Source organism: Lithobates pipiens, unplaced genomic scaffold, assembly GCF_037356315.1.
Source record: "Lithobates pipiens isolate NorthernLeopardFrog02 unplaced genomic scaffold, aLitPip1_a1.2 Scaffold_37, whole genome shotgun sequence".
Lineage (NCBI taxonomy): Eukaryota > Metazoa > Chordata > Amphibia > Anura > Ranidae > Lithobates > Lithobates pipiens.
In genome coordinates this window covers 8,089,632-8,113,276 of record NW_027507825.1, presented here as the reverse complement: position 1 = coordinate 8,113,276, position 23,645 = coordinate 8,089,632, and the positions used below count along the sequence as shown (strand labels likewise).

The following is a 23,645-nucleotide window of genomic DNA, read 5'->3' as shown; positions in this document are numbered from 1 at the left end:
CACATGCTGATGACAATGCACCGCGTCCACGACCAGCACTGTTGTCTCTAGACACAGAGCCTGCTTGCCCTCTTTTATCGGCTCACGCCTGTCTGCCTCTCCTTGCTGGCCTTCCAGACATGGTAATGGTCTGAAGGGAGTTGGGTAAAACAGCAGTTGGGTAGTGTATATTGTGCTGGAGGCACACAACACCCACTAACTCCTGCAGATGCCTTTATTATAGAACACCAGAGATAAAGGGGTATACTGTAATGGAGTCACACAACACCCACTAAGCCCTGCAGATGGCTCTATTAGAGAACAGCAATAAAGGGTAGATACAGGTGTGTATTGTGCTGGAGGCACAAAAAACCCACTAACTCCTGCAGATGCCTTTATTATAGAACACCAGAGATAAAGGGGTATATACAGATGTATACTGTGCTGTGCTGGAGGCACACACAACTTCCAATAACTCCTGCAGATGGCAAGTGGGCTCAAATAGAGAAGAGCTATGTAGGTGGATATAGCGGTGTGTACTGGGTACAGAGCACGCAGACAGCACGCACTATCTCCTAACACTACTGACTGCAAGCTCTATTATAAAAGATAGATCACTAGCTATATAGGTGAGGTGAATATAGCGGTGTATACTGCGGTCAGGGTACGCAGACAACAACCACTACAGAAGAGCAAGATGAAAAATCGTCCGATAACGATCGGTGTGTACTGTGTTGAAGGTACACAGAACACCCACTAACTGCTTCAGACGCCAACACACTCCACAAGGCCGCCGCGCTGGCGGCCTTATATAGTGTGGGGCGTGTACTACACAGCCTGAGCTATGATTGGCCACAGGCATCCTGCCTGTGGCCAATCATGGCTCTCCTCGCTGCTGGCGCTGTGATTGGCCAAGCATGCGGGGTCACAGTGCATGCTTGGCCAATCATGAGCCAGCAATGCACTGCGATGACGCAGTGCATTGTGGGCCGTGAGCGCCACACGAATTTGGCGCGAACGGCCCATAATGTTCGGAATTCGCCGAACGGGCGAACAGCCGATGATACGTTCGACTCGAACCACGAAGCTCATCCCTACTGCACACCAAATAGTACACCTATACCAGTCCTTAAAAGGACCTTTGTGGACCTAATAGTAGCTAGTAGCTAGTGAATTGCAGACTGTCCCTGCTCCAAACACCAAACTGTCCCTCCCTACACTGAGAAACAACAGTTTCAGAATCGGTCAGCAGCACAGCAGTGCAGTGCACTATAATATGCTTTCTATATTTGAAAGAAAGTATATTATACGTGTACAACCCATATAAAGTACACCTATACCAGTCCTTAAACGACACGAGCGGCATATCGCCGCAATCTGCGGCCTGCCCAGTGCGCCTGCGTGCCGCTGTCTACAGCACATGCGCCAAAGACAACGGTGGCTGTCTTTTTGTAAATATCTCCTAAACCGTATAGGTTTAGGAGATATTTCTTGGACCTACAGGTAAGCCTTAATCTAGGCTTACCTGTAGGTCAAAGTGGTTTGTAAGGGTTTACAACCACTTTAAAAGGACCTTTGTGGACCTGGTAGCTAGTGATTTGCAGACTGTCCCTGCTCCAAAACACCAAACTGTCCCTCAGTCCCTACACTGATAAAAGACAGCTGCAGAATCGGTCAGCACTCAGCAGCACAGCAGTGCACCATAATATACTTTCTATATTTGAAAGAAAGTATATTATACGTGTACAACCCTATATACTGTACATCTATACCAGTCCTTAAAAGGACCTTTGTGGACCTAGTAGCTAGTGATTTGCAGACTGTCCCTGCTCCAAAACACCAAAGCTGCAGAATCGGCCAACACTCAGCAGCATAGCAGTCAGCAGTGCACCATAATATACTTTCTATATTTGAAAGAAAGTATATTATAGGTGTATTACAACCCTATATACTGTACACCTATACCAGTCCTTAAAAGGACTTTTGTGGACCTAATAGTAATAGCTATTAGCTAGTGATTAAACTGACTGTCTCTGCTCCACACAGCGTCCTTTCCCTACACTGACAAAAGACAGAATGTAAAATGGCCACCAGATCAGGTCTATTTATAAGGTAGGGGGGATGTCCAATTGCCCATGTGCTGAAATGTCTCAATTGGCTGTCCTGTACCCCATGATGGATGTGTCATGGGTCAAAGTTCTTCACAATCTAAACGGATATGTCTGCCGCGTGAACAGCGCCAGAAGTCTGCCGGTTTGGCGAATCACGAACGACCAAAATTCGCCACGAACTGACCGCCAGGCGAACCGCAGGGCCATCTCTAGGAGAGAGAGAGAGAGAAAGAAAGCGATAGGAAGGGAGGGAAGGAGAGAGAAGGAAGGAAAGAAGGAGGGATTGAGGGACAGCAAGCCCAGATCCTACACTACAATAGAAATATGTGTATTCCAGAAAGTTTAACAATCAGCAAATAAAGATACTCCAAACACCTGGTGTTAGTGCTTCAATCATCATGGCGCTAGGATTTCTATTATTACATTGTAATATAAAATGAAATAGTTCAACTCACCATAATGCAGAACAAGTGGGAGCCCTGAGCGTGTCACTTGCCACGTCGCCTGCCACCAGATGCCATTAAGTGCCCCCAGCGGAGTCCCTCCTTACATCAGGCATTCTCAGCAGAGACAGTTCAACAGTTTGCACCTAAAGCTACCCCAATTGCTGGTGTTCTGATGATCTTATATCGCAGGCAGCTCCAGTAATTACAGTTGGTGTATTGTGTCATCTGCACATTGTGCACCTAAAGCTACCCCAATTTCTGGTGTTCTGCTGATCCTATGCCGCAGGCAGCTCCAGTAATCCAGTAATCCCTTCAAGACTGCCTATTCTGATGTTGAGTGACTATCCTGTTATGCTGACTGACTATCCTCTTCCTCAATGATCCTGCTGATAGGTTGCAAGAACATTTTTGGTTCTGGGCGCCGCCACCAGTGGCTAAGGCCCAATTTTTCAGCCTCTGTTTAACAGGGGCATGTAATTACAATTTTTGGTGCAATACTTTGCAGCAGGGCTCATTCCTGCGCTCCAACTAGAATATCTGTGAGGGGTAGCAGTGTTGTGGCACCAGCACCAGTTCCTAAGGCCCAATTTTTCAGCCCCTGTTTAAAAGGGCCGTGTAATTACAATTTTTGATGCAATACTTTGCAGCAGGGCTCATTCCTGCGCTCCAACTAGAGTGTCTGTGAGGGGTTGCAGTGTCGTGGCACCAGCCACAGTGCCTAAGACCCAATTTTTCAGCCCCTGTTTAACAGGGGCGTGTAGTTACAATTTTTGATGTAATACTTTGCAGCAGGTCTCATTCCTGCTCTCCAACTAGAGTTTCTGTGAGGTGTTGCAGTGTTGTGGCACCAGTGCCTAAGGCCCATTTTTTCTGCCCCTGTTCAACGGGTGCATGTAATTACAATTCTTGATGTAATATTTCACAGCAGGGCCCGTTACAGCGCCCACCGAGAGTAACTGTGAGGACTTATAGTGTTGTGGCACCAGCACCACCACCACCAAAGGCCCAATTTTTCTACCACTGTTCAACAATGGCATGTAATTACAATTCTTGATATAATAGTTCACAGCAGGGTGTTCCAGCTCCCACCAAGAGTCACTATGAGGGCTTACAGTGTTTTGGCAACACTGACACCCTAGGCCCAAATTTCTGGAGAGCATATAGGGTAGACCCCTACTTCCAAACATCCAACTTACAAACGTCTCCTACTACAGTTCAAAATTACAAACAGATTCTACTTAACAACAAACCTACACAGTCCCTGTCTTGTTTGCACTGTCTGTATACTGCTGTTCTATATATAGGGCCTGGGGGCCCCACGCCTTTCCTTTTTTAAATTTGGGTACGGGGTTCCCCTTAATATCCATACAAGACTCAAAGGGGCTGGTAATGGGCAGGGGGGGGGGGGGTACCCATGCCATTTTCCTCAATGATTTTGATCTATTTTGATTTTGACCAGACATTACATTAAAACCGCAAGCAGTTTTAAATTACCTTTTTTCCGTTAGAAATCTAATTTTGTGCAGGGATTGTTCTTAACACAGGAAACACGTGCCACTTCACAGGCACCCCCCAGGCACGATATTTAAAGGAATATTTCACTTTTTTTTTCACTTTAAGCATAATTAAAATCAGTGCTCCTGAAAAAACTGTAGTTTTTAAAACTTTTTTTTTGCATTGATACATGTCCCCTGGGGCAAAAGCCAGGTCCCCAAACCCTTTTAGGACAATAACTTGCATATTAGCCTTTAAACGTAGCACTTTTGATTTCAAACGTTTGTGTCCCATAGACTTTAATGGGGTTCTAAAGTTCGTGCAAATTTTCGGTCCGTTCGCAGGTTCTGGTGCGAACCGAACCGGGGGTGTTCGGCTCATCCCTACTTGACAGCATCAGAGGTCACCTGGAGCAAGGAGTGATACAGGAATTATACAAGATTGAAACAGGCTACAGTTTTATGTATTATTTATTTTGATTTACACATGTTTTATGTTGTTTTGTGCGCCGTATATTATCATAATTTTTTGGTTCATTTGAATAAGCAAAATACGGAACAAAAAGGTAAAAATGTGACAGGTCTACTTGCTGAATATACATTATCATTTCCCTTTAAAGTTTCATATGTTTAAAAAGTCTTTGTATTTTACAACACCTTTCTTTTTTTTATTTAGACTAGAGTTCGTAAATCCTCTGGCTCCACTGTCTTCTCCAGGTGTTGATTTTTCTGCAGCAAGCCATGATTGTCTTTTGTGTTTTTCTTGTTCTTTGCTATGATTTGGTCCAAGCTCAGTTTCCACGGGTCTGTGTCACAGAGGAGGCTTTGAAGAGCAATTCCTGTTGCCCACTTTGGAAGGACCGCAGCCCCTGTGGCTCCAGCTCAGGCCGTGGCATATGCCGTCCCCAGATTGTGCCTGTTTTTGGAGAATTTGGCAAAGTGCCCCAATACAATGATGACCGCCTAAACTGGCCAAAGTATTACTTTAGCAATGCCTGTGAGTGCTTTGGAAACTACAGCGGCTACGGCTGCGGTGACTGTAAGTACGGGCATTTCGGAGAAAAATGTGATCGTAAAATCACAATAGTGCGGAAGGAAATTCGAGAACTTTCTTTGCTTGAAAGGAAAAGATTTTTCAGCTACTTGGCGCTGGCCAAAATCACAAAAAGTCCGGACTTTGTTATCTTATACACCGGAGACCGCCATCACAAAGACACTTACCGCTTTGTTGATGCCGCCATCTATGATGTTTTTTCTTGGATCCATTACTACTCCACAAAGCCAATTCTAAGGAATGGGACCTTTGATTATAGCACAAACTACGCCCATCAAGGTCCAGCTTTTCCCGGTTGGCATCGTCTGGGCCTCCTCTTCCTGGAGAGACAAATTCAGCTCTTGACAGGGGATGAAAATTTTGCCCTTCCTTATTGGGACTGGAGAGGAGAAAAAAAATGCTCAATCTGCACCAATGACTTCCTCGGAGATAATGACGTTGAAGGGTTTCTCAGTCGATACTCCCATTTTGCTTTTTGGAAGGTAATGGGAAACTATAACTATTTTTAACAATAGGTATACAGTGTAAGTGCAGCCAAAAGTAGGGAGGGATTCGAAATTCTGTCTGTTTTTTGCTGCTCTCTTGGGCTTTGTTAGGAAGATTTCCTCTAACTGTTGGGTTGAAAACAATTTCATCCGATAGGAAGTAAGGGGAAATTTGGAACAGAAATGTGGACAATATTAAAATGCTAACAGGGACTTTAACCTTTTCCGTCTCTACTAAAAAAAAATATTTAGACATGTGCAATTAGTTTCGGTCAAACTACAAATTCGGATGATTTTTTGGTTATTCAGAGATTTGGATGTATCCGAATATCTGAATTAAATAGTAACAAATTTTGTTGAAATTCGTTAAAATTCATTTTGTTTATTCGTTTTCCAACTAATTCCAAATTTTCAAAATTATTAGAATTCGGAGTGGTCGAAAAATGATTGACCGATTTGAATTTTGTGTGAAGAATAGCTGGTTCTTAAGCAGCTCCTTAACAACAATCACTCATCAGCTGTCAGCTGGCTTCCCCACTGACAGCTGAAATGTATACAAAACAATAGAAATTTCCAGAAAAAAACAGCGTGGAGTCCCCCCCCCCCAATCAATACCAAGCCCTTTGGGTCTGGTATGGATTCTAAGGGGAACCCCATGCCAAAATTTAAAAAAACATTATGGGGTCCCACCCAAAATACATACCGCACCCTTATCCGAGCATGCAGGCCAGGAAAGGGTGGGGGGGGCAAGCTCATTCCCACAACCCTGTCAGGTTGGTTGTGGGGGTCTGCAGGCAGGGGGCTTATCGGAATCTGGAAGCCCCTTTAACTAGGGGGCCCCCTACCCTTTCACCAAAAATTTGTAAAAAGTGAATAAAGACAGTAAATGAGCATTAATAAATAAATAATAATGTCCCTCGATGTAGATTGATCCAGAAATGCTTCCCATGGACTGCCTGCTCCTCCATCTGACATTTCTGAAATAGCTAAGGGGCTGAGTCACCCAATGATGTCATCCAGGGACATGCTGGGTCGATGATGTCACATTGGGGCGGGGTCACCAGGTGGCCCCACTCCTTGCATATATTGGAGATGTTAGTTGGAGGAGCAGGCAGTCCACGGGGAGCGTTCAACGAGGCCGGAGGTTTTTGTTTTTCTTTTTTCAGGTTCGGCGGTGGGGCAAGCGGAGTGAGATGGATCTACATCGGGAGATTGTTTAAGGTTTTTTCAAAAACTTGTTTACTGTCTTTATTCACTTTTTACACATTTTTTGTGAATGGATTGGGGTACCCCATACTCATTCACATTGGGGGAATTTGGGCATCCCCTAGTTAAAGGGGACTTCCAGATTCTGATAAGCCCCCTGCCTGTACACCCTCACAACCACCGGTCAGGGTTTTGGGGATGAAACTGGCAGCCCCCCTGCCCCAAAGCACCCCCCATGTTGAGTGCTTGTGAACTGGTATGGCTCAGCAGGGGGGTGCTCGCCCCCTTTCCTTGCCTGCCATGCTGCATGCTTGGATAAGGGTCTGGTATGGATTTTGGGGGGACCACACATTTTTTTCTTTTATTTTGGTGTGGAGTTTCCTTTAGAATCCATACCAGACCCGAAAGGCTTGGTATTGATTGGGGGGGGGGACTCCACAGTGTATTTTTTATGGAATTTTCTATTGCCGGCATTGTTCTGTTTAGGGAAGCCTGCTGACAGGTATGAATCCTCGGTTGTTAAGGACGCAGCGACTGGCTTCCCGCCCCGCTGCTTAAAAACTAGCTGTTCTTCACACACAATTCAAATCGGTCGATCATTTCTCGACCATTCCGAATTCGAATCGTTCTAAAAATATGGAATTCATTAGAACAGGAAACAAAATGTATCAAATTCCAAAACCACACCGGTAAAAATACTACTCTGGTACTTACTTCAGTTACTCACTGTGGTCCCTGGTAATCAGGTGGTTGGTCCCTTTGTGGCAACAGCTTCCCTTCTACCTCCGACCACTGACAGGTTCTCTGGCTGACAGAAACGTCACTTTTGGTTGGACTGCAAGCTGCAATCCCAACCCTGCGCTGCTCTCTTGCTTCTGGATAGGCCCTCAGACAGCTCAGCAGCCAGATACCCCCGGGATAGGCCCAATCTCTGGCCTAGTAACCCAGGGCACATTTAACACATTCATTCAGACAGCCGTCGGGGTGGCACAGAATGTAGATCGCCTGACTCCATCTAAATATATAGGTGATCCCAGCAGGCCAAGGGATTCAAGAAAACCCCTGCCCATTGGCTGAGATACCCCATACACTTATAAATTGAAATTGGGTTGCCCTTCTCATATATAGTACCACCAAGTACCCAGCCACTTAGTGGAAGAAGAGAAAAGTAGCAACAATGCCAAACTTAGGGAGAAATCAATGGATCTGTATAAATCAACCAGGAAAACTACCCCTGGCAAGTAAATTTGTGAGGAGCTCCCTGGCTAAGCTACAGGGTACTACACACCATTATTGCATCATGGTTATTCAGCCTCCTGGCTTGCCTACTGACGACACAGCTGCTTCAGGCATCATGCCTAGGTCATAGGTCTGTTGCATAGACCTGTATGCTTGGGTCAAGCTCTCTCCTAGCTTACCCCAGGGTTCAAACTGCCACCTGCAGTCTCTCTAAAGAACATAGGTGTCTTCCCAACACTCACACACAGATTTGTGTCTGTAGGGCGGAATCCTCCTGACTCCTCAGCGAGACTTCCCCATCACATAGGCTGGGTTCAGATATCAATACATGAGTCCTGGAGGAATGCTCTCCCCATAACTAACTGAAGAGTAACAGGAAGTACAGATGATGTCATTTTGAAAATAAATATTTGTCTTTCTGTATTAACAAGGCTTTTTATATTTCCACTTTTTAGTCTATTTGCAGTGGGTACAACTATGTTGATTCTTACTGCCTTGCTGCAGATGACTTCAATCAGTTGCAAATACTGCACAGGAAGCCCGGCGCTAATCCTCACGCCCAAAGCCCACCCACCTTCCAAGATGTAGAGGACACTTTGAAATTTAAACACTTTGACACCTATCCCTACAACAGAAATGCAAAACATAGCTTCCGTAATGCCTTAGAAGGTGGGTAAGCAGTACTGTAACATTCTTTTTTTTTTCCCTCAAAGTGTATATCTGGCTATAACAATGTAATGTTGTTTTTGGCAGAGCAGAACCCCCCCCCCCCCCCCGGTGTCCTGTAGACAGGAACAGGAAACAGGAAGTAACAGGAAGTAAGGGTAAATCTCAGGGATATAAGTTCCTCGCCACTGTGTTAGATGGATTACATGCCACAAAGGGTTCTCACTGATGCAGGGTGAGGGACTCCAGGATGGTTACTTTTAGTAGAGAAAACTGGTTTTGCACTTTTCTCCAGAACTGGTAACTCCTGGATTGCTGGATTGGGCCCTGGAGTCCAGAGATTTTAAAGAGTCTCAAGAGGGAAGAAGCCTCTACTTCGATGTCCATATCTTACCAGAGACCAGCAGCCTGACTGTACAGGTGAGCACAGACTTTATAGTTAAGGGGTGGGCAGTGATTCAGGGTTCAAGAACTCCCCTGCCCAGGTCAGGGTGTGGGCCACTGCAGCATGGAGCTGTGAGAGAGACATTGGGGGTAATTTACTAAGATGAATGTGCTGCGCCGGTTCATACCTTAATTGGTGCACCAGATAACCCAATAATTGAGCGCGTGAACCGGTGTACTCATATGAGCAACAGCAATAATAATATGCCATTGATAATAGCACACGCCGTATCATTAAGAGTCCATTCACACAGGGGCAACACAACTTCCAGCACGACTTTGGGAGGCAACTTGGACACAACTTGAGTATGAATCACAGTGTGACTTGGGGCGACTTCAACGCGACTTGGGGCGACTTACAACATGACTTTAAGTCGCCCCCCCAGGCCAGGCTACTTTAATTTTAAATAAAAAAACGTTATGGGTTCCCCACCAAGAGCATACCAGGCCCTTAGGTCTGGTATGAATATTAACGGGAAAACGCCGTGCCAAATTTTAAAAAAAAAATGGCGTGGGGGTCCCCCTCAAAATCCATACCAGACCCTTATCCAAGCATGCAACCTGGCAGGCTGCAGGAAAAGAGGGGGGTCCGAGAGTGCGCCCCCCTCCTAAACCGTACTGGCCACATGCCCTCAACATTGGGAGGGTGCTTTGAGGGTAGCCCCCCAAAGCACCTTGCCCCCATGTTGATGGGGACAAGGGCCTCATCCCCATAACCCTTGCCCGGTGGTTGTGGGGGTCTGCGGGGGGGCTTATCGGAATCTGGAAGCCCCCTTTAACAAGGGGACCCCCATATCCAGCCTCTCCGTGTGAAATGGTAAGGGGGTACAAAAGTTCCCATACCATTTTGCAACAAAAGTGTCAAAAATGTTAAAAATGACAAGTCTTCTTCTTTCCAACTTCTTTGGGTCTTCTTCCTTCTTCCTTCCTTCAGCCTTCGGTTTCTTCCTCCATCTTCTTCTTCCTCTGCTTCTTCCTCCGATCCTTTGCTTCGTGCTCCGGTGTTCTCGTCCGGCATCTTCCTCCACGTCGCCTTCTTCCCCGCTTCGTTCTTGGGTCGCTCCACATTGATGGGAGGCTCCCGCTGTGTGAAGCATCTCTTCTTCTGACAGCTCTTATATAACGCAGGGTGGGGCCACCCGATGACCCCGCCCACCTCTAACGCACGGTTACGTTATAGAAGTGTCAGAAGAAGAAAAGCTTCACACAGCGGGAGCCTCCCATGGATGCGGAGCGGCCCGAGAAGGAAGCGGGGAAGAAGACCCTGTGGAGGAAGATGCCGGAACGAGAACACCGGAGCAAGAAGCAGAGGATCAGAGGAAGAAGCAGAGGAAGAAGAAGATGGAGGAAGAAACCGAAGGATGAAGGAAGAAGACCGGAAGAAGATGGAAAGAAGAAGACTTTAAATAAAGGAATTGTCAAAAACTGACTGGACTGGGGGAACCAGAGTGCGGAGGGAGAGGGGACCGGAGTGCGGAGGGAGAGGGGACCGGAGTGCGGGGGGGCCCCTGATAAAAGTGATTTTGTGGCGAATCTGCTGCAGAGACCACTTTTATCTTAAACCAGACTGCTGACTGAAGAAGAGGATACGGCTGTTAGCCGCTGCCATAACAAAGATATTCTCCTTCAAAGTACCGATGTATATCGTCGTGAGCTGGTCTGTAAGTGGTTAATGGTGAAACAATAAAAATGAAAAATGAAAAATTCCTTTAACTGCTTCCTGTCCCAGAACAGCTGCTCTTGCATGCCTGCGTGGCGATCGTGGCCGCGACTTGTTCCTAGAGCACGGCGTGACCCCCGATTGGTGTAAAGAGCCACGTCCAATCACAGCCGGCCACATGTAAACACGGAGATGCCGGTAATCGTCTCTCCTCACCTCACACTATGTGTGGCAAGGAAAGCCGATCAGCGGCATCGCCACACAAGCTGACATTAAGGAATGTAATCAGGGCACTGAGCATCAGTGCCCTCATTACAATAAATAAAGTGTCAGAAATCAGTGCCCACCATTGCCCACCAATGCCAGCTTAGAGTGCCCACCAGTGGAAGCAATCAGTGCCCACCACTGCCCACAAGTGCCACTAATCAGTGCCCATTAGCCATGCCAGTCAGTGCTGCAATCAGTGCCGCCTATCAGTGCTGCCCATCAATGCCCATCACTGCTGTTGATAAATGCCCATTAGTGACGCCTATAAGTGCCACCCGTCAATGCCCATCAGTGGCCATCTGTATCGCCTATCAGTGCCCACCAGTGCCGCCTATCAGTGCCCATCAGTGCCACCTAACAGTGCCTATCAGTGCTCATCAGTGCCACATATCAGTGCCACATATCAGTGCCCATATGTGCGGCATATTAGTGCCTCCTCGTCAGTGACACCTCATCAGTGCCCATAAGTGCTGCCTCATCAGTGCCCATAAGTGCCACCTCACCAATGCTCACCAGTTCAGCCTATCAGTGCCCATCAGTGCTGCCTCATCAGCGCACATCAGTGAAGGCGAAAAATTACTTAGTTACAAAATTTACTGACAGAAAAAAAGTAAAAAACTAATTTTTTCCTAAGTTTTTGGTCTTTTTTTTGTAAAAAATGAAAAAAAAAAAAAACAGCAGTGGTTAAATACCACCAAAAGAAAGCTCTATTTGTGTGAATAAAATAATAAAAAAAATTGTTTTGGTCAAGTGTAGCATGACCGCGCAATTTTCATTCAAAATGCAAAATGCAAAGTGCTGAAAGCTGAAAAATGGCTTGGGAAGGAAGGGGGTGTTAGTGCCCGGTAGGCAAGTGGTTAAATATAGTGCTTGGTGAGTCCCCTTAGTCTGCTTGTAACGTGCCACATCTGTACCATATATAGAACCTGCTGCAGCAATAATGACATTTCTAAAGGAAAAAAAAGGCATTTAAACAGACTTTGCTGCTGCAAGCTGTTTCCGGCAATATAAATATAAAAAGAAAAAAAAAGAAGTGGAACCCCACACCAAAATCCATACCAGACCCTTATTTCAGCATGCAGCCTGCAGCCTGGCAGGCCAGGAAAGGGGTGGAAGAGTGAGGGCCAACCACCTCCTGAACTATACCAGGCTAAATGCCCTCAGCATGGGGGGGTGCTCTGCCCCCCACCCCAAAGCATCTTGTCCCCATGTTGATGGGGACAAGGGCCTCCCCCGACAACCCTGTGCGGTGGTTGTAGAGGTCTGCGGGCAGGGGAATTATCGTAATCTGGAAGCCCCCTTAAACAAAAAGCGGCCGCCAGTACCACATTGTACTCCTACTCATTCACTAAAGAAAAGTGTCAAAAATAAATAATGACAAGAGGCAGTTTTAGACAATTTCTTTATTAAAAAACGAAAACATAAAAAAAAATGTCCCCCGATGGAGCTCCATTGTCAATCACGACGCCCGTAAAAATAAAAAAAATTGCTCCGCCCGCAAAGAAGGCTAACTGCTGAATGCCTGCCCCACTGTTTGACAGTTCCTAAATAGGTAATGGGCAGGGCCACCTGGTGATGTCACCTAGTGGCCCCACTCCCTTGTGACTTTGCCAACCGGTGTATGCTGGTTGATGACACTTATTTAAGAACTGTCAAATGGCGGCGCGGGCATTCAGTGGTCAGCCTTCCTCGCGGGCAGAGCTTTATTTTTCTCCTGATTTTGGGTTCGTCTGTGGTGCCAGGCATCGGGATTGATGATGGATCTACATGGGGGGACGTTTGTTGTAATTATTTTTTTTTTTAATAAACTGTGTTTTTTTTTATTATTGACACTTTTTTGATGAATGAGTAGGGATACAATGTACGTCATACTTATTCACATGGGAGGGGGCAAGATCTGGGGCCCCCCTTTTAAAGGGTGCTTCCAGGTTCCGATAAGCCCTTTGCTTACAGATCCCCACAACCACAGCCCAGGATTGTTGAAACAGTGGCCCTTGTCCCCTTCAATATGAGGACAAGGAGATTTGGGGTGAGAAGACTCCTTGTCCCCATGTTGATGGGACATGGCACTCTGTTCCGACAATCCTGGGCTGTGTTTGTGGGGATCTTTGAGCGGGGGGGCTTATTAGAATCTGGAAGCCCCCTTTAAAAAGCTCCCCCCATCCCAAAGCACCCCCATGTGGAAGGCATGTGGCCTGGTACGGTTCAGGAAGGGGGGCTTGTCCCCCCTTTCCTGACTGGACCTTTAACTACATTTTGACACATTGAGGAAATTGCCCAGCACTGGTAAAAAATTCGAATTCCTGGGTATGTACTTGATTTTTAAAGCCATAGGGCAGGGGTGTCCAAACTTTTTTCAAAGAGGGCCAGATTTGATGAAGTGAACATGCACGAGGGCCGACCATTTTTCCTGACATTCTTTGAACCATTAAAATTCGGTCTAAGTGTGTTCGTTCGAACACTAATACACGGCCCAACAAGAATTCTCTTGCCTTTGTGTTGAAGAGATGAGCTCGGGCGTGTTATTTGGATATACCGTATTTATTGGCGAATAAGAGGGAAGTTTCAGGAAAAAACCTTAAAATTTTAAATAAAAAACTGTAAAGCAAAATAAGGGTCAGTGCCCATCTGCGCGCCCACCATTGCCAGGAATGCAGCCACCATTAGCCAGGAATGCAGCCACCATTACCAGGAATGCAGCCACCATTAGCCAGGAATGCAGCCACCATTGCCAGGATTTCACTCACTATTAGCCAGGAATGCAGCCACCATTGCCAGGATTTCACTCACCATTAGCCAGGAATGCAGCCACCATTAGCCAGGATTTCACATACTATTGCCAGGAATGCAGCCACCATTAGCCAGGAATGCAGCCACCATTAGCCAGGAATGTACTTACCATTGGCATCAGTGCAGCCTTGGAGGGGACATGGAGGGGGCTGAACGAGCGCCAAAGAACAGGAGAATCTCCTGTTTACACAGCGGCCTCTTTAAGAGAAAGTCCCGCCTCCTTTGATGGACAGAACAGTCGTCCAATAACGGAGATGGGACTTCCTATTACAGAGGCTGCCGTGTAAACAGGAAATACACCTGTGTGCACGGCGCTCGTACAGCCTCCTATCTCCAATGCAACCAGACTATATATCTTTTGTGGCCCCGGCGCTGGGAGATCGCCGGGGGCCACAAAAGATATATATGTTTAGATTACGAGGCGGGCCGTTCAAAACTGGGCCGCGATTGGCCCGCGGGCCGGACTTTGGACATGCCTGCCATAGGGGAACCATAGAAACCTGTGCTACAGAAATGGTTGTAGAAATTTGATAGGTTTATGTCACATGGACATTCTACATGCAGATAGTAAAAATAATAATAGCTTAGTAGGGATTTTTAATATTTTAATTTGCCAAACTCCACATTAGCTTGTAGTACCTACAGACCTATTAGGGGAATATAGAAAGATATGGGAGCTCTAATAGAAATGTAACTAGAGGACCATAACCTTGTTATATTATCTTTGAAGGTTTTCTAAATCCAAGCGATGGGATGGACTTGCATAAGACTACAATGCATAACTTGATGCATAACTTCCTTGGTGGGACGATGTCTGAGGTTCCAATCTCCAGCAATGATCCAATGTTTATACTGCACCATTGTTTTATTGACAAGTAAGTCTTCTCACCAAATCTTTTATGATTTATCCATGGCTTTTATCCACGTTTTGTGTTTTCTGCCTGAAAAAAACACCAGAAGGAGTGTATTTGAAGAGGAGTTTTTCCAGCTGTAATACATTCTAAAGCCTCGTACACACGATACAATTGTTGTCTTGCATATTAATGGTGCACAATTGTTGGCCAACAAATAAAACGCAGTGACGTACTAGACCAGTGTTTCTCAACTCCAGTCCTCAAGGCGCCCCAACAGGTCATGTTTTCAGGCTCTCCATTATTTTGTACAGGTGATTTGATCGGTTTCACTGGCTTAGTAATTTTACCACAGCCGTTTCATCTGAGGGAAATCCTAACCTGTCGGGACGCCTTGAGGACAGGAGTTGAGAAACACTGTACTAGACGTACTATGAGGAATTTCATCTCTTGAGCGCCACCCTTTTGGCCCCTTCTGCTAATTTTGTGTTTGGTGAGCATTGATTCCGAACATGCGTGTCTGTATTTTCAACATTTGTGTGGCAGATTTGTGAACAGAACACATATTTGGGGGGCACACCCTAATACCTTTAAATTCAAGATGGTGCTGCTACAAGACCAACAAACAGTACAGAACATATTACAGCGCACACATTCAAGAATGACATTTCCAGCAGGCTAGTTAAAAAACGCCTGAACATATTCAAAAAATACGGGGGTTTGGTCACACTTTATGATTATATAGTGCTAAGCCCACTTACTGCATCAAAGTACCCAGAATTAATGGGTCCTACCCTAGTAACACCCCTTTCACACCAGGGCTTTATGCAGGTGCTATAGCGTTAGAAATAGCGCCTGCAATCCGCCCTAAAGAAGCTGCACCATTGTGTGTATTGTGAAAGCCCCGAGGGCTTTCACACTACAGCGGTGCGCTGGCAGGACGTCAGAAAAAAGTCCTGCCAGCAGCTTCTTTGGAGGCGGTGAAGGAGCGGTGTGTTTACCGCTCCTCCACCGCTGCTCCCCATTGAAATCAATGGGCCGCGGCGTATTGCCGGCGGTTTTAACCCTTTAGCGGCCGCTAACGGGAGGTAAAAGCGCCCTACTAGTGGCTGAAATGCGCCACAAATCCGCCGCAAATCCGGCAGTAAAACGCCGCTAGAAATAGCGGCGTTTTACCGCCGACGCAAAGGGCGGTGTGGTGTGAAAGGGGTCTAATAGAATGAAAGATCCTGCGTCTCAACCATGAAGGGATTCCTCCTATGCAATGATGGCCACTAAATAAGAGGTAATGAAGAGGGGGAGGGGTGCGCCATCCCCAAAAAACCTGGTCAGGGTCTATTACAATATACAGAAAACATATTTGGAGGGCACACCCTAATGCGTTTAACCTCCCTGGCGGTACGATTATTTTGGATTTTAGGTGCTAAAAGCGGTACCATTATTTTGCATGAAAATTTGGCGTTTTATATTGTAGTCCTGCAATTCTTAGGAATAACTCTCTTAAATCTGTCCAAACCAGAGTCTAGCAGACATCCCGGGTATGATAAAGTTTGAAAAATTAAATCATAAATTATAATATAATAAATAATTATAAATAATTGTACCAAATAATAATATAACAATAATAAAAATTATTCAATAATGTAATCAAATCAAAAACACTGAAATTTGCTCAGTTGCAGAATTGTCGCTGTCATTACTTTTCAGTATTTGATGACGGATCTCCCCACAAATCGCTATCGCTCAATTCTGCGAGTGATTCTAATTTATTATCGCTGTTTTCTAGCTGGTCTAAAATCATTTTTGATGTACAGTGACAGTTTTGGTTGCTATGGGCAATCTCCAGTTTCCAGGCATAAAGAACAGTTTTTATTATATAAAACTACATGCAGGACACTGGGCAGACCACTAGGGACAAAGGCGGATGTGAAATATTTACATACAGCAATGTAATCTGTAAGATTACATTATACTGTATGTTTACTGTTTGTTTCACTTTTTGAATTTGGCGCCGATCTCCGTGCCCGTGCGTCGCAACGCTCGCAGGGCACGGAGATCGGCGATGTAATGCATCGAGCGAGACACGGCTCGCTCGTACAGCGGGGATACAACGCTGGATCCGAGGGAGAAGGTAAGTAAACCTCCTCCTGGATCCAGCGATGCGGTCCCGAGTCTGGCTCGGGGATACCGCTTTTGGTATGAAAAATCCCCCCCGAGTCAGACTCGGGAATACCGTCAGGGGGGTTAAATTCAAGATGGTGCTGCTATAAGACCAACAAACAGTACAGAACATATTACAGCGCACACATTCAAAAATGACATTTTCAGCAGGCTAGTTGAAAACACCTTTAACTAGCCTTCTGGAAATTTCTTGAATGTGTGCGCTGTAATATGTTCTGTACTGTTTGTTGGTCTTATAGCAGCACCATCTTGATTTTTTTTTTAACTAGCCTGCTGGAAATGTCATTCTTGGATTTTTGAACAGACCATCAGAAAATCTGACAACCAACCGTTGTCCACCGAAAAATTACTAGCATGTCATCCAACATTTGTTGGCCGAAAGTTGAACAACAATTATCAAAAGGCGTGTACTAACGGTCAGATTTTAGGACAACAGTCTGTCAACAGACAATCCCCTGCCAACAATCGGATCGTGTTTACGAGGCTTAAAGAGGAAGTAAACCCTGATGGGTTTACTTCCTCTTTTTTTCCCTGCAAAGGTAAAGCATAATGGACTACTATGCATCGCATTGCATCGCATAGTAGTCCATTATGTGTCACTTACCTGACACAGGAGCCAGCGAAGTCGCCGCTGTCACCTGTAGTCCGCCGCATCCATCTTGGTTGTGGCGTCTCTCGCAGCTCCGACGAATGACAGCGGAGAAGCCGCGATGACGTCACTCCCGCACATGCGCACGGGAGTCGCGTCTCGGAGCTCCGACGCTGCCATTCGGCGGAGCCGCGATGACGTCACTCCCGCGCATGCGCACGGGAGTCGACAAATTAGGCAAATCCATTCTTGGACTTGCCGCATTTAGTGCGCCTGCGCGCCGCTGTCTACGGCGCATGCGCCGTAGACAGCGGTGCCCATTTTCGGGCAAATATCTCCTAAACCATATAGGTTTAGGAGATATTACTTGGACCTACAGGTAAGCCTTAATCTAGGCTTACCTGTAGGTCAAAGTTGTTTGGAAGGGTTTACTTCCATTTTAAGGCTCCATGCACACTGGCCTAAAAGACGTTGCTTCTACAGGAGTTTTGTGTTCTGCCTCTAGAAGCAGCCCAATGTTATCCTATGTGTCCATACACATTAAAACGTTTCCAGGCATATTTTGAGATCATTGTTTAAAGGCAGGAAAAAAAAAAATCTTCTGGGTCGCATTTCTGATTGGAGCTCACTGGCAGAAAAAAAAACATAAAACTCTTCTAAACTCGTCTAAACCATGTACATATAATGCTCTATATGAGCAATTTTTACTCCTAAGGCCGCGTACACACGGGCGGATTGTCTGTCCAACTTAGTCCGCTGAACCGTGTTTCAGCGGACAATCCGCTCGTGTGTGGGCTTCAGCGGACTTTTTCAGCGGACAGTCTGACGAACAAAGTCTTACGGAATTTCCGTAATTTTGTCCGTTCAAACTTGGTTTTGTCCGTCCAAACTTGGTTTCAGCGGACAGTCCGCTCGTGTGTAGGCAAGTTGGACGGACTAAGTATGGCGCATGCTCAGAAAGGATTTACATGGCCGAAGGTTGCATTGCAGTGTATTGGACGTCGTTTTTCTAGTCCCGTCGTACGTGCCGTACACGTCATCGCGCACTGTCTGCTCATCGTGTGTGGTCAAGTCCGTTCATTCAAATTTTGAACGGACTGTCTGTCGGATTGTCTGACGAACTTAGTTGGGCAGACAATCCGCCCGTGTGTACGCGGCCTAAGAGAACAGTGATTTTTCTTCACGTGTTTGTGAGTAGTTTTTAATCTGTTTACATTAATAGATTAGTTAGGATAATGCACAAGGCACACCTCTCTTCTTTATTTCTCTTATGACTGCTAGGATGCCCCTATCCTGGAGGGCAGCAAGGCCTGAGAAGTTATCCCTTGAACACTAGATAACTGCAAGAGTATTTGTTTACTTATGTAGATTATGTAGATCAGGAGGCCGGAAGCATGGTTGGGGGAGGGGGGTGGCGTGCGCCCTTAATAGACGGGCTGCCGCTGTTCAGCACAGACTGTTTACTGTATTCTGAATGCAGAGCAAGTGAGGATTTGTTATGCCGCGTACACACGGGCGGACTGTATGGCGTACTTAGTCCGTCGAAACACATTTCAGCGGACAGTCCGCTCGTGTGTGGGCTTCAGCTGACTTTTTCAGCGTGCAGTCTGGTGTACTAAGTATTTCAGATTTTTCGAAATTCTGTCTGTCATACTTTGGTTTCAGCGGACAATCCGCTCGTCAGTAGGCTAGTTCGACGGACTAAGAATGGCGCATGCTCAGAAAGGATTTACACGGCGGAAAGTTGCATTGCTGTGTATTGGACTTCCTATTTCTAGTCCCGTCGTACGTGCTGTACACGTCATCGCGCAAGCTTTCGACGGACTGTTTGTGCATCCGTGTGTGGTCAAGTCCGTTCATTCGAAAGTAGGACGGACTGTCCGTCGGATTGTATGACGGACTAAGTAGGCCATACAGTCCGCCCGTGTGTACGCGGCTTGAGAGAATAGCAAAGGATCCTGAGACATCTAGTTCGGAAAGCCAAGTTTGCATTGGAGCCAGACTGTGTTGGACTACAAGTTCCAGCCGGCTGAAGGAAGAGAACAGAATGATGGGAGAGGGGATAAATAGCCTGTGTTGGGGAGGAGTTGGTGTCTTGAGACCACGGCTTTCATCTGAAAAGCAGTGATCCAAAAGCCAGGGCTCTGCTGCGGGCTAGGTGGCAAGGCAAAGCCTCTGGGATCAAGTGTTGGCACATCTGCTGTTGACAGTATCAGGTCATCAGGTCTTAGCCAAGAAGACACCCTCATCACCTGCATCACAGATCCAGCAGAGCTGTGGTGCTGAGAGGTGCGGGGTCGAGAGCCATGCCTTGAGCATTGTATCTGCAGAGGCCTTCTGCAGGATCTTCTCATAATTTCTCCTGAGCTTCTTGTCGCCCAAATTGGTGAGTGGGTGCAAGCCACCCTTTACACTCTTTACACCCAAGGACAGGGGTCAAGTCCTGGGGAAAATGGTGTGAGAACTCCCACCCAAGATCCACTCCCCCCACCAAAAATATAAATAAATGATACTCTCATATGCACGAACACTTCAAAAATTTTATTTTTAATCCAATTTTCTTATTGTGTGTATGAAGCTTAACTGTTCGTACATAAAAAAAACAATCCTCAATAAACATAAGTACGGTCATTCTCTGAATAATCAGCATTCATTCAGTTGTTCTTCCATGTAAATGTGAACATCGTGTTCTGATCTTTATTGGGGAATGTTATTTTGTATATAGAGTGTTTATGTGGTGAGTTTACACTTTTCATTGAACAGAGTTTGGATAACACAGCGTTAAATGGAAAGGTCATAAATGAACTGCACATTATCTGGACAGAATGTTGGGGAGATAGTGATGTGTTCCTGCTTAGGAGATGTATGTTAGCTTGGGGGGCTGCAAACTCTGCAGGGCTCCAACACACACTCGCTGCTCTTCCAACCCTTCACATATTCCCACATAAACTTCTCTCCTGGCATTAAACTTTGCCAAGTATTGTGCTCAGCTTACCACCCCAAACTTATGTTCCTCCCTCAGCTCACCTCTCACCCTGCATGTCCTGTGAGCAGAATAGCTGTGCTCCTTCTCTGGGTTCTCTCATCATATGTCACTGAAGATAGAGGAGGGGGGGATTCAGCGGGACACACAGAGCAAGTAAACAAGACACTGGGGCGTGGGGGGAGGGTTCAGATGAAGAGACAGAAAATCAGGAGGGGCCGGCGGGGAGGAGCGCATCACGAGAGGTCTGACTAAATACAATCTCTTAGCAGCAGGGACCTGATCAACCTGTCAGCTAGCTGTGATTGACAGGTAGATCGAAGCGGAAGCTGTCATGGGGCCCCATACTGGTAATGGCTGAATGGTCAGGTGTGCGGCACTTACTATTGCGAGCTGCTGGTGTAACACCTGCCACACAGCTCGCATACTTCAAAGTCTTGCAGGACAAGGTAGCTAACGGGAACCGAGTTCCTGTTTTGGAAAAAGTACAGGAACTCCGTTCCCATGCGTTCCCGCAGGACTTGAGACCTGCCCAAGGATATGCAAACACCGTTACTTTGGCTCCTTCATTAGAGCTCTATAAGGAGACATCTATAATATCTAATGTACTGCCGAATGTTATTAATAACAATTACTTTGGGCCCCTCCATTAGATCTAGCTGAAGACACAAGATTTCTACATTTACTACTTTATCCCCCCACAAGGGACAGAAACATGGGGCATCTATCCGGCCCCATATCACCAAGAAACTCTCTTTATTAAGAAATCTACTTCATAGACTTCAGACACAACTTGCTAACCTGTGTTAAGTGTTTGTGTTAAAGAGGAGCTATGGTGTCAGGAGGTTGAAGAAAGTGGTCTGACTCCACGTTGCTCATTCTCCTACCCTCTTCTGGCCTGCAGCCATAGACCTTGATTGGTTAAACTTGCTGATTCAGGGACTTCAGTTGACCATTCATTTTGTTTGTTCATATAAAGAGTGTAATAATAACCTGATTTCTCTTATCTGATCCATTTTCTATTGATTCTATTTACTGCAAAATCCAAAGTTAAACTCAACTGGTTTACTGTGAATTATTCTGTGTCTGCATCCATATTTCTTTGCTAAAATGTCTGGGTGTCAGAGATGTCAGGAGACTTGCAAGGTCAGGGCAACCATTGGGGTACAGTAGCGTCAGTGGTGGCAGGTGCTCAATATTTTTTTTGGGGGGGGGCAATCTAGCGCCAAGCCTGCCCCTCTTGCGGGAGACAGGTGGGAATGCGGTAATCAATGAGATTGTACGGTGTATGGGCAGGGAGGGGGTGTACTCACTTCTTCTGGCAGTCCAGTCACCACCAGCATGTCATTCGTCATCTGCTCCACCGACCCACAGCTCCTGCCCAACCTCAGCCTCCATGCTCACTACGGCTTCCAGAGGCCAGCTCCAGCCCTCCCTGGCCACAGGCCTGCACCAGGAATAGGAAGTCTGGAATACCCCCTGGCTAGTCGGGTCTCAGGACCTGCTTCCTGATTGGCCTGGAGGAGAATCAGGAAGACAATAGTGAATATTAATTTGCTACTGTCACACAACTGGGTCAGTTCCGGGGAGCAGTGCTCTGCACCCCAAGCCCATCCTTTTTTGAAGCCAATTATTAATCATGTGCTTCAAAAAAAAAAAAATTGGAATCCATGCGCCTGGTACCCTGCTATATTAGGGACCGGGCACATGGATTAGGGATTTGAAGGGGGTGAGGAGGCCAGTAAGGGATATCTGTCATTGGGGTAGGGAATTGATGGGGAGGAGGAGGCCAGAAATGGATATCTGTCATTGGGGTAGGGAATTGATGGGGAGGAGGAGGCCAGAAATGGATATCTGTCATTGGGGTAGGGAATTGATGGGGAGGAGGAGGCCAGAAATGGATATCTGTCATTGGGGTAGGGAATTGATGGGGAGGAGGAGGCCAGAAATGGATATCTGTCATTGGGGTAGGGAATTGATGGGGAGGAGGAGGCCAGAAATGGATATGTCAGTGAAAGATAGTGAGACTATCAGAGAGGGATGGGTGTAAGGTGGGAAGGGAGGGGTGATAAGGTAGCCAGAGGAATCAATATGTTTTAGTGGATAAAGAGGAGTGAGTGAGGTGGCCAGGAATGGATATGGAATGGGAGGTGAGCTGCTGTGAATGTTAAAGGGCTAACTTGGAAGTTTTTGCTATTAGTTGCTCCAGCCACATTTCTCTGGAGGATCAGGGACTGATGGGGGTCTGACATGTTTTGGTGGTCAGGGACAGAGGAAGCCAGAAATGTGGGATAATTGTGGGGTGTGTGTGCGCTGTACAGGGTTGGAGTAATTGGGTGATACAGGAGAAGAGAAGTTGACAGAATCCCCCAATGGCAAAACTGAAATAGGACTTTTTTGTATTAGGATTTTTGTATGGAGATTTATTATCTTTATCTTTCCATAACTATTTCTAGGATATATGAGAAATGGCTTCATAAATACAATGCAAGTTCAGATGTGTACCCTGAAAATGATCAACCAGGTCAAGGTCCTAATGAGTGCGCTACTCCGTACTTCCCGTGTTACACCAATAAACAGTTATTGCAGAAGTCAGATGCATTTGGATACAAGTACTCTATATACCAGGGATTGTAATATTCTGTTGCAGCAAGTCTTATCAGATTGAGGTCTGTCTTTGGTGGGATGGAAAACCTCTTCAAATGACTGCTTGGTCTGAAGACATCAGCAAGCTCTCATAACAAATCTGTCCAATCATCTCACTTCAAAAATCCTGATGAAAATTTTCCAGAGTAACTATGTAACCCATATTGACATGGAACTGCAAAATAAAAAATAATTACCATCAGTAGTGGTCAGTTTTTTTTTTTGTCTGAAAAGGTTACTTAATTGGGATCCAATATCTTCAACACCAGCTGAGTCACTGGCCCCAAAGAAACATGGCGGTCGGGAATTCTGTTTTCACTTGCTGCATAATGTTCTAGAACGCTTTAGGTGTGCTGGATAGAATTCAAGGTCCATTTTTGTTTATAATCAGAGTTTCAGCTTTGAGCCTCCCTTATAAATGGTCTATGGGCCCTTGTGAGTGTCCTGGGCTGGTCTACTCCCGAAGGGACCAGGCAGGGAGCTGGTTCTTCAAGTTGAGCCTTGAGTGAAGAATTATACACATGAAAATTTTGATTCTAGACTTAAAGGTGAATT

General features: G+C 46.0%; 1 protein-coding gene across 1 annotated transcript in view; it reads left to right on the top strand.

Moving 5' to 3' along the window:
• The window catches only part of LOC143956520 (tyrosinase-like), a 42,089-nt gene extending 18,797 nt beyond the window's left edge, over positions 1–23,292 (top strand). The window contains exons 2-5 of the mRNA XM_077466720.1: positions 4,706–5,565; positions 8,469–8,682; positions 14,571–14,715; positions 22,901–23,292. Coding sequence (XP_077322846.1) covers positions 4,771–5,565; positions 8,469–8,682; positions 14,571–14,715; positions 22,901–23,081 — 1,335 coding nt within the window. The 5' untranslated portion in view covers positions 4,706–4,770 and the 3' untranslated portion in view covers positions 23,082–23,292. The remainder of the gene's footprint in view (positions 1–4,705; positions 5,566–8,468; positions 8,683–14,570; positions 14,716–22,900) is intronic.
• The last annotated feature ends 353 nt before the right edge of the window (positions 23,293–23,645 follow it).